This window comes from Vipera ursinii, assembly GCF_947247035.1.
Source record: "Vipera ursinii genome assembly, chromosome: 4".
In the NCBI taxonomy this organism is placed as follows: Eukaryota; Metazoa; Chordata; class Lepidosauria; order Squamata; family Viperidae; genus Vipera; species Vipera ursinii.
The window spans coordinates 32,493,737-32,510,514 of record NC_139514.1 but is presented as its reverse complement, the minus strand read 5'-3'; the positions used below and the strand labels follow the sequence as shown (position 1 = coordinate 32,510,514).

Genomic DNA, 16,778 nt, shown 5'->3' with positions numbered 1-16,778 from the left:
CTGTTGAGTTTTCCAAATTTGCTGGCAAATTGAGTGTAGCACTTTTACTGCATCGTCTTTTAAGATTTTGAATAGCTCAGCTGGAATACTGTCACCTCCACTAGCTTTGTTGTTGCTCAGCTTTTCTAAGGCCCACTTCACTTCACATTCTAGGATGTCTGGCTCGAGGTCAGTGACCACCTCATTGTGATTCTCAGGGACATTAAGCTCATTTTTGTATAGTTCTTCTGTGTAATTTTGCCACCTCTTCTTAATCTCTTCTGCCTCTGTTAGGTCCCTGCCATTTTTGTCCTTTATCATGCCCATTTTTGCATGAAACTTTCCTTTCATCTCTCCAATTTTCTTGAAAAGATCTCTGGTCCTTCCTATTCTATTGTTTTCTTCTATTTCTTTGCATTGTTCATTTAAGAAGGCATTCTTATCTCTTCTAGCTATTCTTTGGAATTCTGCATTTAATTGGGCATATCTTTCTTTTTCTCCCTTGCCTTTTGCTTCCCTCCTTTCCTCAGCTATTTGCAAAGCTTCCTCAGACAGCCATTTTGCTTTCTTGCATTTCTTTTTCTTTGGGATGGTTTTGGTTGCTACCTGTTGTACAATGTTGCGAACCTCTGTCCATAGTTCTTCAGGCACTCTGTCTATCAGATCTAATTCCTTAAATCTATTTGTCACCTCTACTGTATATTCAACAGGGATATGATTTAATTCATACCTGACTGGCCTAGCGCTTTTCCCTACTTTCTTTAATTTAAGCCTAAACTTTGCAACAAGAAGCTCATGGTCTGAGCTACAGTCAGCTCCTGGTCTTGTTTTTACTGACTGTATAGAGCTTCTACATCTTTGGCTGCAGAGCATATAGTCAATCTGATTTCTGTGTTGACCGTCTGGTGATGTCCATGTGTAAAGCCGTCTCTTGGGTTGTTGGAAAAGAGTGTTTGCTATGACCATCGTATTCTCTTGACAAAATTCTATCAGCCTGTGCCCTGCTTCATTTTGTACTCCAAGGCCAAACTTGCCTGTTATTCCAGTTATCTTTTGGCTTCCTACTTTAGCATTCCAATCCCCCATGATGATAAGGACATCATTTGTGGGTGTTAGTTCTATAAGGTGCTGTAGGGCTTCATAGAACCGGTCAATTTCATCCTCTTCAGCACCAGTGGTTGGGGCATAGACTTGGACTACTGTGATATTGAATGGTTTGCCTTGGATTTGAACTGAGATCATTCTGTCATTTTGAGGATTGTATTCTGAGGGATTCTTGCCCGCAGTAGTATACCTGATGGTCATCTGAATTAAATTCACCCATTCCTGTCCATTTTAGTTCGCTGATACCTAAGATGTCAATGTTTAGTCTTGTCATCTCTTGTTTGACCACGTCCAGGTTTCCTTGATTCATGGATCTTACATTCCAGGTTCCTATGGAGAAAAAATCTTTACAGCATCGGACTTTCCTTTCACCACCAGACATATCCACAGCTGAGCGTCCTTTCGGCTTTGGCCCAGTCGCTTCATTCTTTCTGGCACTACTAGTACTAGCCCTCTGCTCTTCCCCAGTAGCATATTGGACGCCTTCCGACCTGAGGGGCTCATCTTCCGGCGTCATATCGTTTTGCCTTTTGGTACTGTCCATAGGGTTTTCATGGCAAAGATACTGGAGTGGGTTGCCATTTCCTTCTCCAGTGGATCACGTTTTGTCAGAACTCTCTGCTATGACCTGTCCATCTTGGGTGGCCCTGCATGGCATAGCTCATAGCTTCATTGAATTATGCAAGCCCCTTCGCCGCAGCTTCTGAAGCCCTTATGGAACCTACACCCAGGCTGAATAACTGAATCAGTTGAACTACTGTTGCCCGGTACAGATAGTCCAGTCTTAATGCAGGTTAATCAGAATGCTTCCATTGTAAACTGAAAACAAAATTGGAATTATTATTACTGTTGTTGGTTACCATTATCACCATCATTATCCAGATTATAATCCTTACCTATATGTTCAATAAGTTTCATTCTATCCATGTCACTGTTTTGTCATCTTGTTTCTTTTAAGTTAAAATTTGAACAAAACGTAAGAGACACAATACTATGGTTCCATATTATAATTATAATTAACATCAATAATAATTATCATTTTGTTTATACACTGACAAAAGATTTGGGTCAAGAATTCATAGCCCAAAGTTTCCTTCTGAAAAAAGGAAAAAAGAATGAAATACGTCCATCTTTCTATGTTTTGGCAAGCATTACTGGAAAGAGGGTAGGAAAATTACACAGCATACATGATGATGTTATTATATAAGTATCATCAATTTGGTGTCATTCCTATTTCTTGTTGAAACACAGAGCCATGTCACTTCTTTCTTTAAAAAATCTACCCAGAAATTGTTTTAGTAATAATTAAGAGTAATTAAAAAATTAAGAATACAAATTCAATCTCCAGTACAAAGCTTCTAATGTCTATCTACTTACAAGCGTCTACTCACAAGCAATTCCTATAAGAACAATCAATTTAAAACTGATTTATCCTGATGATTTCATTGGAATATAGTCTGGAACTAAATGAACTAGAATGAACTGACAATAGAAGATGTACTGTACTGTATATGTTTAGAATAAAAGGAAATAACAAGTAAATAGGGGTTGAGTGAAGGCTGCAAAATGCTTAGGAGCAATAAAGGATCAGGAGAGCAATCCATTCATCTTTTGTTTTGATATAATCTTCTTCATCAAGAATGTATGTGTTATACAGTGAAGAGCAAAGGACCTGGCTTGAAGACTGAGCCTGATAAACATGGTCATAGGATTTCTGTATACCTTGAATGAATTTCATCTGTGGACACTCCAGTTGCATTCCAGGACACAGAAGAAATTCAAATGTATTTTAAAGAAATTGTACAGAACGGAGAAGTAGATCATAAAGTGGTAGATCCAGGGCTTTTTTTTTCTCATAGAACGCTCAGAAGAGAGTTCCGGCACCTTTTTGGATGGAACCTTGTAGGGTAGGCAAGGTGAGTTGTATGACATGTGTGAGTTCCGGCACCTTTTTCTTTTACAAAAAAAGCACTGGGTAGATCTATAAGCATTTTGAAAACAATGTGGCGATAAGCAATGTGGTAACAATGTGCAATTGTCTAACTTTTATTGCCTGACTGATTTTCTCTGTCTTTTCATATAGCAGCTTTCCTTAATAAAGTGTAGGAATAACATATTTTTACTTTACTGAGGATTTGACAAAGAGTGCCATGACATCCTGATTAGTAAACTAATTAAATGTAGATTGGATAACATGATTTTAGATGTATACTTGGTTTGAAAATCACAATCAAAGGTTTTTATATCAAATTGGATCAACTTGAATGCCAGAAAATACAATCCTAGAGTCTTTACTGGTCCAAAAAATTATTAATGACTTGGATAAAGTTATGGAGAAAATGTTTATCAATCTTTCAACATTTGATGACATAGCTAATATACAAGATGACAAAAATAAAACTCAATTTAATCTTGCTTGAGATATGTTTGAGATATTATTCTACACAGAATGAAATTTAACAGAGAGGTCCAAAACTGGTCACTTGTCAGATAAAACTCAGATGTTCCAGTATAGGATAACACCTTGGTTGTTAGCAGTACTTTTGCAAAAGATCATGGGATATTCATTGGTTATAAACTGAATATGAGCAGTGTGACACATAGCTATCAAAGAGACAGAAACAATTTTATCAAGTTTCATTTCCAAATCATGGTGATCAGTGAGTTTCATTTTATTCTAATTTGATCAAAGTGAAATTCTAGCAACTATATCTTTAAAGGGTTAGTTTCATTTAAAAGAGCCAAAAGGAATGATTAAATGCTGGAAACTAATTGTATTAAAAAAGGCTAAAGGTGGTTCAGCCAATTTTACTTTGGAAAATGAAGAATATGATAGCACTTTTTAATTTTGAAAAGAGAGGATGAACTCTCTGCAGAATCCAGAACCGAGAGTCATAACAGAAAGAGGAGTCAGCTCCTAGGAATTCTTCTCTAGAGCAAGAAAGGAGCCAGGATTGCCCAGAACAGCTGCGCATAGAGGTTTCCCATGAGGATGTCACCAGACAGTGTCCTCTTACAGGTTTTAAAGCTGAGCAAACTGAGGAAAAGTCATCTTGTCTAAGTCAAGGTTTGGCATCTTCAAATGTACACTGGGTTTTCATATTTCCTCTCTTAACCACCTTAGGAAATTGCTTGTTAATGGCTTTTGGATGTTAAAGACTTTCTGAAGGTTTCATTAAACCCAGGGCTTTTTTTTCTCATAGAACCCTCAGAACGGAGTTCCGGCACCTTTTTTGGATGGAACCTTGTAGGGTAGGCAAGGCAGGTTGTATGACATGTGTGAGTTCCGGCACCTTTTTCTTTTACAAAAAAAGCACTGATTAAACCAGATACATTTCCCTTTATTGCTGATGAAAGACGTTTCATGCAAGTTTAAGGACTTTATTTTTAAAAAAATAAATAGCAAAAAGATGTCTAGAACATTTGTATAACAGAACAAATACGTTTAGAACATTTATTTCTACTTACATTGTAAAGGAGCAAATTCAAAGTGCTTATAAATGTACCATTGTTCTCTCTTACAGAAATTGCAGCTGATGACCTATGAATAGATTAGAAAGCAAAGCTATTTAATATGCCACACATTCAATGCTTTTTCTTATTAAAATAAGGCATATAAGCTATTTTTTATTTATTTATGCAATTTATTTTTGCAACAGCTCGTCATCCTCACAGAAGGAACAATGAATGCATGAAGCAAATAATTAGGAAATGAAGGCAAAATAGTCATCCAGTAATTTATAGGATAGCATTTATTTCTGAGTCATATATTAAAATTTTGTTGTGTAAAAATTAAGCATGTCCAAAGTAAATCAGTTCAACAACTGTTTTGTTCAGTTATGTGCAGTGAAGCATCTAAATATCTGCTTTCTGGTTAATAAATATTTTGGAAGCAAATTTTATTGTGCAATAGCAGATGTAGTTCAAATCAAATGGTAAACTAAATCCTGGGAATCACGTTCTTTTAATACTGTTTTTCTCCATGTCTTCTTTCTTTTTTTTTTTCCTTCTCTAAATTCTCATGAGTGATGACAATTTTATGTATGCAAAGAGAAAGGGCTAACATTTGTCTTGTGCTGGGAATGTAATATGCTTATAGAATACAACCAATTCCACTTCTCTAAAATCTGAGCGGTTTCATAATAAAAATTGAGCAATCATAGTAACTTTCAATTTATAAAACAGTAGTCATTTCTTTAAATATCAATCTAATATTCATACTTACGAAGCAAGTTGTGTATTGTTGACTAGGTATTCCAAAGGATAGCTACAGCTAAATTTATACAGAAGTCCTGGTAAATAGCTGATAATTGTTGGTGGATCTGGGGTATCTATATATCCTGAAATATTACCTATTTGGACTGTGGATGCATTGCCATATACATTGATACCTGCAACCGAGGTTACCTATTAGGATAAAGCAAGAAAATTGAAATTACAGAGATGCAAAGGTTATAGTAGAGAAAAATCTATAAAATAATATAGATAGGATTTTAGTGCTTAAAACATCTTTATGGACTTATCTGAATGACTGGCTCAACAGTGCACTCCATTTTGGGTTGACTTACCCAACCAACCCTATTGCTTTTCTTTGCAATCATGAGGGAAACAAATGAAGCTACAGGTAAACACTTTGGCAAACAGGCAGAATGTTATGATTTGATAAAGAATTTTGGTCCTATCATAAAGTCTGTTGAGTATTTGTGAAATTCCACTTTAAAATGTTGGGATATATTTGGCCCTTTGGTAGAAGGTAAGCAACCTCACAAATATTTGAATAAAATAGCTGGTATTTCCTTCTTTTAATCAACAGCCCAAGTGAGGCAATTGTCCTTTATTTTTATCTCTTCAGAAGTGCCTGCTGGGATTGTAATACATTCTGACATTGTTACTGTGGTTTTAAAGTTCAGATCTGACAGAACTGCTAAGCAATCAAACTGGCAATGTTTGTATTTAGAGGAAGAGAGAAAAAACTAAAAATAATATTGCCATGTTGCAAGGCAATATCATTTGCAAATTCATACAATTGGTCCAACTCACAACATTTAAGAATATTTCAGGTAAGCCTAGCTTGAATTAAAGCCCTCTCCATTCTGTAAGAATTATTTGTGCCTCCTACCCCATCTATACTATACCAACTGAAATAGTAGAAAGAGACTTTATCACTGCCAGTCAATTCTATCACAGTCATTCTCTACCACTATAGGCATTTAACCTATTTCCGAAAGTACAACAGATAGGCTCTGTATGTTTGGATTAATATTGAGTTTACTAGGGGAAAAGATTATTAGTATGATTTCTCTATCTATGGCTAAAGCGCCTCTTATTTTACCAGCTTCAAGAAAAAGACATGTCAAGCAGAGTCTATGTATACTTATTTCTTAACAACAGCTGTGACTGATGCTGAATCACACAACTAGTAATGTGCTCAACTTTTCCCTGCAGTATTTTTGTGTAAAAAAAAATCTTCTCTGAAGTCATTAATTGTCCTCACAAGAATATTTTTTTGTTTTGAAGAACAGTTTAGAGTGTTGTCAAGCCTTGCCTGGGGTTGTGGAGGAAGGAGATAAGGGAAAGAAATTTCTATAAGCCCTCCTATTGTAAATTAGTGGCAACCAAGTAGAACATAGGATTTACCAAAATACATTTTAATTTATATACAAAACACCCTGGATATTACTTTTCTATTTTTTTATCTTAACTTCCTATAGTTAGACTTGCTTTTAATCTTGAATCTCTCTCTGTAGTGGTCAGTGGCCCTACCCAAACAGTAAATTTTTCACCTCTTTTGTTTCCCATGATTAACGTCTAACACTTTTTTTGTTGGTTGAAATCTATGAAAGCTTAACTTTGAGATATTTATTAATTTAAACTCTCTTCTCTCCCCTTTCCTTAATTAATCTAAGGTTGGTTACAATCCAATCATTTATCTCTTCCTGCTGATGCAGTACTAGTCTTCTTTCTTAGCATTCCCTATTCTTCCAATGGTATCTGTCAGAATTATCTGGGTAAATTCAGGAATCTCTTCTCCACTGGCTTCTTGCATCAGTTAGTTCTACTGCATTTCCAATGACAATTTCTGCATTCATTTCTTATCTACATACTTCTAATAACAAAAGCAATCACTGTGAATGCCCTCTTACACTTCCAAATGATGCTGAGTAGTGTATTATTAGGCACTACAGGACAAATACATCATAATTGGACAGGGATAAATATATAGATTATTATTACATACAGGTAAAAGCTTCATTGCAATGATCTTACATGTCATAATGAAAAGGGGAGGGAGGGAGGAATGGGAAGGAAGGAAGGAAGGAAGGAAGGAAGGAAGGAAGGAAGGAAGGAAGAAAGAAAGAAAGAAAGAAAGAAAGAAAGAAAGAAAGAAAGAAAGAAAGAAAGAAAGAAAGAAAGAAAGAAGGAAAGGAAGGAAGGAAGGAAGGAAGGAAGGAAGGAAAGAAAGAAAGAAAGAAAGAAAGAAAGAAAGAAAGAAAGAAAGAAAGAAAGAAAGAAAGAAAGAAAAAGAAAGAATCTTCTTGGAAGATTCTAAACATTTAAATCTAAACAGCATAGATCTTACTTATCTGCTCCTTATTATGGAATTGAGAATATTAATTGCCCAGAAATTTTCTTCCTTACTAGCAAACTAGAAGTGTCAGAATCTAAATGCAATATACAAATCAAATATAAACTGTATATTAAAATGGTATAAGAGTTTTTGAAGGTGACAGAGCGATTAATGGGTGACATTTTCCATTTCTGCCCTCCAATAAGAGTTGCCCATTATTACTGTTTGGTTTCGTAACTGAAATTGGCAAAATCATGATTGCATTCCATAATATTAGAACCAAGGTCACAAAGGAATAAACACTCTGAAATGAATTAGGCAATCTATCACCAATCAGAACATTATTACTCTTTAAATTAAAAGCATTCATATTTGTATGTCATGCCCTCATTTCACACAATTTTAGGTGCCTAACAACACCTAACAATTGTATGTAGCTTCTGAAGATTCTTGTCTTACCATTAAAGAACTTCCACAGGATTCCAAAGTGCTGAGATTGATTATGAAAATTACCACTGCTGGAAATGTGTTGTTGTTTATAAATCCCCTGCAGTGAGAGTCCCCGTGTTTCCCATTTAGTGCTAAATCAGTTTCAGAGTAACCAGAAAACAGGACAGTGCAAAAATTAATCTTCATAGTAATTGCCTGAACTCCACAGTAGACGTTGATATCTTGTTCTGCTACAATAAAAAAGGAACTATTCAAATTATGTTAAGTTATATATTTGAATGTTACATTAAGGAAGTAAGCTTAATTTCAAATCAATTTTAAAACAGACAATATAAGAAGCAAACTAAAAATAATAGCAATAATAACAAATGGAGCTCTCTTACCAATGAATTCCATAAGATTGTGCCACATCTGAGAATGCTACACTCTGCATCTTAATTACATGACTTTAATGTGACTTCATGTACTTCCCTGAATGGTGGAAATAAGCAGAGTCTTCTCTTCATTCCACATTTAGTTTTCTCTCAGCATACATAGAAAACAAGCCCCAAATATCCCCAAAAGTTTCAGTAAAGCAATATATTGGTATCATTTATATTTTGCATATAATTCTCCATTAAATAGCCATGCTAAATAGCAATCATTTAATGCAGTCAGAGACAAATATAAGTTAACAATAAATAATTAGAATAAAATAACAGATTTCAGTTTTAATCAGCACCAAAACATGGAGTTTTATATACACACAAATGATCTGAAAGCAATAATTGATGAAACACCCTTATAACAAATAGTCAGATGATTAGTGATTCACAGTACTAGTTTATTTTTGGCAAATAGCAGTTATAAAAAAAATTCCAGGTTATAATTTTAGTCAATACAATCAAGGAAGCTGAGATAGAAGAAAGTTTTCTAGCAACATTTTAGCACAATAACAAATGTATCTGCTATATTATAAAACATTAGATGACTTAGATGAGGGAATAGAAGGGGAACTTATCAAATTTGCAGATGACACTAAGCTAGCAGGAATAGCCACCACCCCAGAAAACAAGCTCAGGATCCAAAAAGATTTTCACAGACTTGAACAATGAACCCTATCCATCAAGAAATTTAATGTTGAGAAAAGCAAGATTTTACATCAGGGGTCTTCAAACCTGGCCCTTTTATGACTTGTGGACTTCATTTCCCAGAATTCCTCAGCCAGGCATGCTGGCTAAGGAATTCTGGGAGTTGAAGTCCACAAGTCATAAAAGGGCTAAGTTTGAAGACACCTGTTTTACATTTAGGCACGAAAAACCAAAGGTACAAGAAGAGATTAGGTGAAACTTGGTTCAAAAACAGTAACTGTCAGAAGGACCTTGGAATCCTACTGGATGATCACTTAAATATGAGCCACCTATGCCAAAATAGCTAATACAATTCTTGCTTGCATGCAAAGAGGTATAGAATCAAAATCATGTGAAATATTAATACCGCTTTATAAATATCCTTAGTAAGACCACACCTGGAATAGTGCATCCAGTTTTGGTCACCAGATTACAAAAAAGACTTTGGACAAAGTGCAGAGAAGAGCAACTAGGATGATTAAAGGCCTGGAGACTCAAACATATGAAAAATGGTTCCATGAACTGGGTATGGCTAGTCTAGAGAAAAGAAGTACTAGGGGTGACATGATGGCAGTATTCCAGCCACAAAGACAAGGGGATCAACTTATTTTCCAAAGCATCAAAAGGCAAGACAAGAAGCAATGGATGGAAACTAATCAAGGAGAGAAGCAACCTGGAATTAAGGAGAAACTTCCTAACAGTGAAGACAATAAACCAGTGAAACAGCTTCATCACTGGAGGTTTTTAAGAAGAGACTGGACAGTGACCTATCTGAAATGGTGTAGGGTCTCCTGCTTGAGCAGGGGGTTGGGCTGGAAGATCTCCAAGGCCCTTTCCAGCTTTATTCTGATTGATTGATCATAAAATCTAATCAAAATAAATGAGTGCCATCAACTCACAGTATCATATATACATATTGCAGCTCCATATTTTATCCTTTATCATTGCCATATTTGTTTTGGACATCTATTTTAATAGTGAGCATACAGGCATCTATGCATACCTGAATGCGTACAACCCATCCAGTGTTGGTGAATAAGCATGGAAGCAAGCAGTTTCTATATACTAGATTGTGTATAATGTTCAGAATTCAAAACCTTTCAAGCTTGAAATAGTTGCTCCATATTTTGAACAGATTTGTGTAGCCTTTATGGAAGTGTTTGAATTTGAAATATGGCCATTTAATAGATAGAATAGTTGTAATGTTCTGTGTGAAAATTTTGCACAACCTTACTACATACTGTACAAGCCTCCAGGATTTCTTCCACATACAGAGAGCAATTGTCTGGCTGCAAATGGATCAAGCAGGGTTTTTCTTTCACTTATCATATATTGTCAATAAATATAACTATGACATGATGTATTTTGTTTTCCTGTTTACAGTACATAATAGAAAATTGAGTTACTCCAAAAAAAAGGTGATACATTAGATCTATGTGAATTAGAGTTGATTTGATTCAAATGGTTTTTGGCATTATTTGATTTAAGTTCATAATGTCAGGGAGGAGGCTAAACTGATTCAATTCAACTGTTTTAAAATTCATTCATAGCTTATATTGCAGAAGATCAAAACAGCTGCACCTGCTTTGTTTTGATGAGGTAAAAATTACACGGGTAATAAAATCATTACAGAATATTAAGCATGGCTACTTTCAGTTGGCTATCTTCAGTGAATGCATCCCATAAGCCAGGAGTGTCAAACTGCTGGCCCACGGGCCAGACACATCACCAGGAAATTGTGCCCACCCCATTGCTGGCATGGAGAAAAAGCTTCAATACGTCATGCGACATCACATGATCTCACAAGTTTGACATGTCTGCTCTAAATCATCCAACCAAGGACCTACATTATGCTGAACCAAGGGAGCAAATGTCCTAACTCAACTTAAAAATTAAAATATTGTTTTAATTTTGTTTTTTGCTTGCTTTTCTGGATCACCAATCTATGTTATGGCACTAAGGGAGCACAATCAATTTGCTGTTATAGAGTGTTAAAGTCTCCTGTTTACTGATTTCATGGGGTGCCAGGTAGACTGACCAGAAATTAATCCTATATTGGCTTCCGGTTTGTGATTGCAGCACCGGCGGATGTGCCAGGGGATTGCTCTCTCCGCTGTCTGGTTTTTCTTCCACTGGGAGACCCTGAAAAGGGTCAAAAGTCACCCTGGAGGGGTGACAACCATGAGGAGGACCCCTGATTGATCATGGCAGGGAAGCAGCCCTTCCATTTGATCTGGGGCAGCTCCTCAGACTGATGGAGAATGTTAATGGTCGATCACTAAGCCTTTACCATCCGTGGCCAAAATTACTACCAAGCACAATAAAAGCACCACAGAGGAATTGGGTGAGACCTTACCTTATCTTCTTTGTATTCCAAGTACTTTCCTGTAAAAGCTTCTTGAAATTTCTTCTCCCCCTTTAAAATGGCGGCATTTGACTACCTTGGGGAAATACTTGAAAAGAACAACTAAAAAGACAACTAAAAAATAACTAAAAAGACAACTAAACAACTAAACAATTGGTCTTGCACTTTTTGGATATTTGGGGTCCCCAAAAGTTCCTATTTCCATGGGGACCTATTATCTTATCTACTTGTTAAAGGTTGAAAAAAATTAAAATTTGGAAAAAGACTTTACATGCTATCAGGGAAATCTTGTGGTGAAGCCAGGTACAGCAAGTGAATATCTTTGACTGAGAGACCTGCTTACAGCCTAGACTTGTCCTTGGTATTATCTAAAAGAAATAAGAAGCTGAAAAAGCTGGGCGGTGAATATAACTCTTAGGAATAGTGGAGGTGAACTTTCACTGACTCTTGTTAAAAAATAGCCTTCACTAAAGGACTATCTGTAACCATCATTGAAATAGAGGAATACCACCAACAAATTTCAGCTAATTATAAGCTTATACTTGAAAAAATCCTTGAAGATACTGAAGTAATGAAATCTAGACTGAAAGACAAAGGTGCCAGCTTAAATCTACAAAATGAAGCCCTGATTCCAGCTGAAGAACTTACAATCCAAAAAGCAACAGAAGAGGAAGAAATTAATATCAAGACAGAGGACTTTAAAGAACAACAAGTACAATCTACTGAGAACTTTGACCACCAAATCCTGACTGCAACTAAAAAAACCTACGATCCAAAAAGCAACAGAAGTGGAAGAAAGCAATACTAAGATGGAGGGTGCTAAAGATCAACAAGTACAGCATATTGAAAACCTAGACAACCAAACAACAATCACAACATTGGACATGACTTTTTACTTAAACCAGATGAAACCTGAGGAAGAAGAAGACCAGACTGAACTGAAGACAAATATACCAAACCAAACACAAAGATTTGAACTACCAGGGCAACAATTTAATGATTATAAATGGGCCAGTTCCTTTGGAAAATTAGTATCTGGATGGTCTCCCTTGATTCAAGTAACATATACAGGAATGAAGGGAGATCCACTTGAGGATTTAAATGCACTGCTATAGAAGCCTGCTTGGCACAAAAAGAAAGCCAGAGTTAGATTTTAAAAATGGGATCTTTTGATTTATGGTAGAAGAGCCTAAAATCTCACTTAATGGGCTAAAGGGAGATTTTAAAAGGTATCAATTGGCTTAATATTTAGGACTTAGATTTATAAGGGAAATGAAAATTAGCTATTAGAACATAGTTTTGAATTATAATACAGAAGATGGACTGAGACAATAAAGGATATCTTATTAGTAAGTGATGAGGTACTAGGATGAGAATTAGAACATGTTTGTGAAATAAAATAAGAATGTATTTAAGTAAGTAATATGTGTATTTTAGATATGACAATTGTTATGTAGTGAAATGAAGGAAATTTGGGTTACCCGAAATCTAAATACTATGGATATTAAAGGTTAAATTGGAATACTGTAATTAAAAAATGAAATTAGGTAAAATTAAAAAACAGGACATGGATATGTACAAGTAAAAATATATTGATAAATGTCTTAATTGAATGTGCTATAACTAGAAATGTATCAGCTTGAATGTGATATTGTAAATATTAAGGGAAATAGAGAGGGAATTTTTGATGATGCAACCTGTGACATGTACAAAAGATTGAGCTATTGTTATTGAACTATTGATTACCCAATCACCATGCTGCTTTCTAAATATTTGGATGTAAAACTGGAAAACCAATAAAATTTGTTTAAGAACAAAAAGAAAGAAATGAATCCTATATTGTTGGTATCAGGCTAGACAGAATATTAGTTGTCCTAGAGCAGACATGTCAAACAAAAGGACCGGGGGCCAGATCCGGCCCCTGAAGTGGTTTCATGCGGCCCGCGAAGCCATCCTGGAAACAGTGAGGGAACGGCCCCCACTGCCTTGGCCCTGGCCCAGAGACCCTCCTTCTGCCAGAGACCCTCAGATCTGTCCCACTCCTGCCCAGGCCCCCATAGGCACCCTTTATGCCAACGATGTAGAGCTGGCCACACCCACCCAGTAGGCCATTCACACTCTAGCCATGCCCACCCAGTAGGCCACGCCCACCCAGGCCACACCCACCCAGTCCCTTGAGGGCAACCGCAATGCTGATGCGGCCCTCAATGAAATTGAGTTTGACACCCCTGTCCTAGAGTATAAGCAATGATTGAATATTTAAGGTAGGAAAGCAGGCATCTCTGATTCTCACTTTTTGCACAAGGGATAAATGGAAGAAAACTTCAAAGCCAGGGAGGAACTTAATGGCTACATGATCATTGTCTGTCATCTTCAACTAGTCTAATTTTTCAGTGAAAACTGCCATTATATGTTCTCATTTTATGTTTTCCTGGGACCCACTAGTTATCAATATATAACTATTCAGTGTTATGTGTAGGAAACACATTTACTTGTGTTCCAGTCCAACAATAAGGCCATTAGTCATGTTCTTCTCAAAGACAGCCCATAGAGCCCATAAAGAATACCTACAATCTTTATATTGACAAACATTATACTATTTTCCAAATGCAATAATTACATTTTCTGCAGCTCTGCGTTTGCAGAATTAAAGATATATCTACATAGATGCACTACTTCTTTTTGAAATTTTCTGTAAAATGTCTAAACTGACTAGTTTTTGGAATATAATATAATGCAGATTTTCGCGGGGTACTTTTATAATTTCTTTTCTTTCCATGAATAGGTCACAGGCCATTAAAATTATTAACTACTGTTTGTTCATACATGCAAGGAAAACTGCTATTTTATGTTCAGGCTCTTGTTCCCTTTTTGTCTATCAAAATCTTTTTTGCCTGCCAGTGAGTTTCATTTTCTCCTGCTTTTATTCTGTCTCATTCAGAATAAAAAACTCGTACTGAATCGTGCTATTATTTCTGCCAAATAGGTTAGGGTAGGCATTATCAATCAATGGTTGACAATTACCTCTATGCATTTATGTACCCAGCTGTAATAACAAGGATATTAAACCAATCAATTTTCATCAATAGTGGAGAGAAAAAATGAACATGAGATTTTAGCACTAGCCGAAGGTAAAAAAAGTAAAAGATCCTTTGCTTAGCAAAATTCAAACTTTTTTTTCCAGGATTCAGCAGGATTCTGTTTGTTGCCTTTTCATCTTTTTTGCATTTCACTCTTGTTACAATTCACTTTTTTGTCTATGACTGAAACAACTCTTCTATTGTTGTTGATTTCATTACTAAGTGTTAATAGCATACTATGGCCTCTATAGTAAGGTTAACTGCTGCTTTGCAAAACCTGTTTCAGCTGGTTGTCTTGCATTTAAGGGAATACTTAAAGAGTGACTGGTATCAACAAGTTTTTGGAACAATTTGATTACTGGTAAAGATCTATGTCAGGGGTGTCAAACTGCCGGCCCGTGGGCTGGATGCATCACAACAAAACCACACTCATCCCATTGCTGGCAATGGGGAAAAAGTTCCGATACATCACATGCGTCATGTGACGTCGCAAGTTTTAAATGTCTGGTCTATTTGTTCCATCTATGGTTTGAAACCAAATTGCAGATAAATCATGTTTCCCAGTCTTGATGAGGAATGCAGTCTCTTTGTAACCTGCCTCCTTAGCCTAAATAACTTTTAAGTGTCTGCTTACATATGTACAGTACATATGTCACAACACACATATGAAAGAGACAGACATTGCATCTTGTCATTTGCCCACAGTCTATTGCTCCTGCAGCCACACTACAAATCATCATTATGTGCCTTATCTTCAAAATATATAACAATGACAACCGTTGGTAAAATAGTTTTTCAGTGAAATCTCTTCGCGTATCTCTTCACATTGTATACTGCAAGTCTTAGAGGCTGAAAGTCTCCATCTTGATTTCTTTCTCTTCTACAATATTTATTAAGCTAGAATTTTTAATCCAGTACTGTTTCCTAAGTTCTCCTTACATGATTCTCCTTCTGGTCTGGGATTTATTGGAACATTGTACCATTTGTCCTTTGGTATCTCATGCTGTGCTGTCAGATGGCCCCACACAGCAGCTTCATGGAATGTTAATCAAGACCTTAGAAAGTACCAAAACCTGTGGAACCCCATAAAGCAAGGACTGAGGATGAAACCTTTCTCCCACAATCAACAGTAGCAGGAATCCACCCAAGGCAGAACCTACACAGTACCCCCGAATCCCAAACTCCAAAGTCAATCCAAAAGGAAACAATGACTGATGGTATCAAAAGCTACTGAGAGGTCAAAAGCAAGGATGGACACAATGGCCCTATCTTACCCCCGCTAGAGATTGATCAAAAGAGCAGCCAATATTGTTAAGTTTACCCAGTCCTGAATCTTGACTGAAAGATAACCAAATAACCTGCTTCTTTCTGGATTTCGGATCTGCAAACCTATTGTGCAACCACCTTCTCAACAACTTTCCCTAAGAAGGAAATTTCGGAAACTGGACAAAGGTTGTCCAATATAGCTGGGTCTGGCAATGATTTTTTGAAAAGGGGGTGAACCATTACATCTTTAAAAGATGGTGACACAATGCCTTCTCTCAGAGAAGAATTTACCGCTGTCAGCACCAAGTCATGCATAACCTCCCTAGACGTTTTGGGCCTAGCCACTCAAGTTTCGCAGATTTTTAAAATTCTGCCTGACACAGAAGGGCTGAAGATTATGAAAAAGATAAGCTTGTGCTTGCTCAGTGATACATGTTTTCCTGCACTATTTTATTTATTTATTTTATTTTAATTCCATTTATATCCCACCCTTCTCCGAAGACTCAGGGCGGCTTACAAGCTTAGCAGTAGCCTTCATTCTATGTATATGCCTGCTTATTAGGGCTTTCACACACACACCCCAAGCGGCATTATTACAAAGTCAGCTTAATATACGTTTTAAATACTATAATTTTCACTTGCATGCAATGAAAGCAAAGGTCTGGATGCCTATCATACATATTTGCTTCAATTAACCTGTTCTGTGCTTTTATAGATATAAACCATAAAATAAAAGTGCAAATAATAAATGGACAATCTTTTTCTAAGGTTAAAAGGCACATTTTATGCAAATCTCAACTAACACCAAGATTCTACATACAGCTCAAACCAGTAAATATCCAAATAGATTTGGTACA

General features: G+C 36.2%; 1 protein-coding gene across 1 annotated transcript in view; it reads right to left on the bottom strand.

Moving 5' to 3' along the window:
• Window positions 1-16,778, bottom strand: part of ZPLD1 (zona pellucida like domain containing 1) — a gene marked incomplete at its 3' end in the record, with an annotated part of 47,255 nt that overhangs the window by 18,120 nt on the left and 12,357 nt on the right. The window contains exons 2-4 of the mRNA XM_083361330.1: window positions 8,111-8,331; window positions 5,309-5,490; window positions 4,552-4,624 (exon numbers count right to left, since the gene is read on the bottom strand). Of these exons, the coding sequence (XP_083217456.1) occupies window positions 4,552-4,624; window positions 5,309-5,490; window positions 8,111-8,331 (476 nt within the window). The remainder of the gene's footprint in view (window positions 1-4,551; window positions 4,625-5,308; window positions 5,491-8,110; window positions 8,332-16,778) is intronic.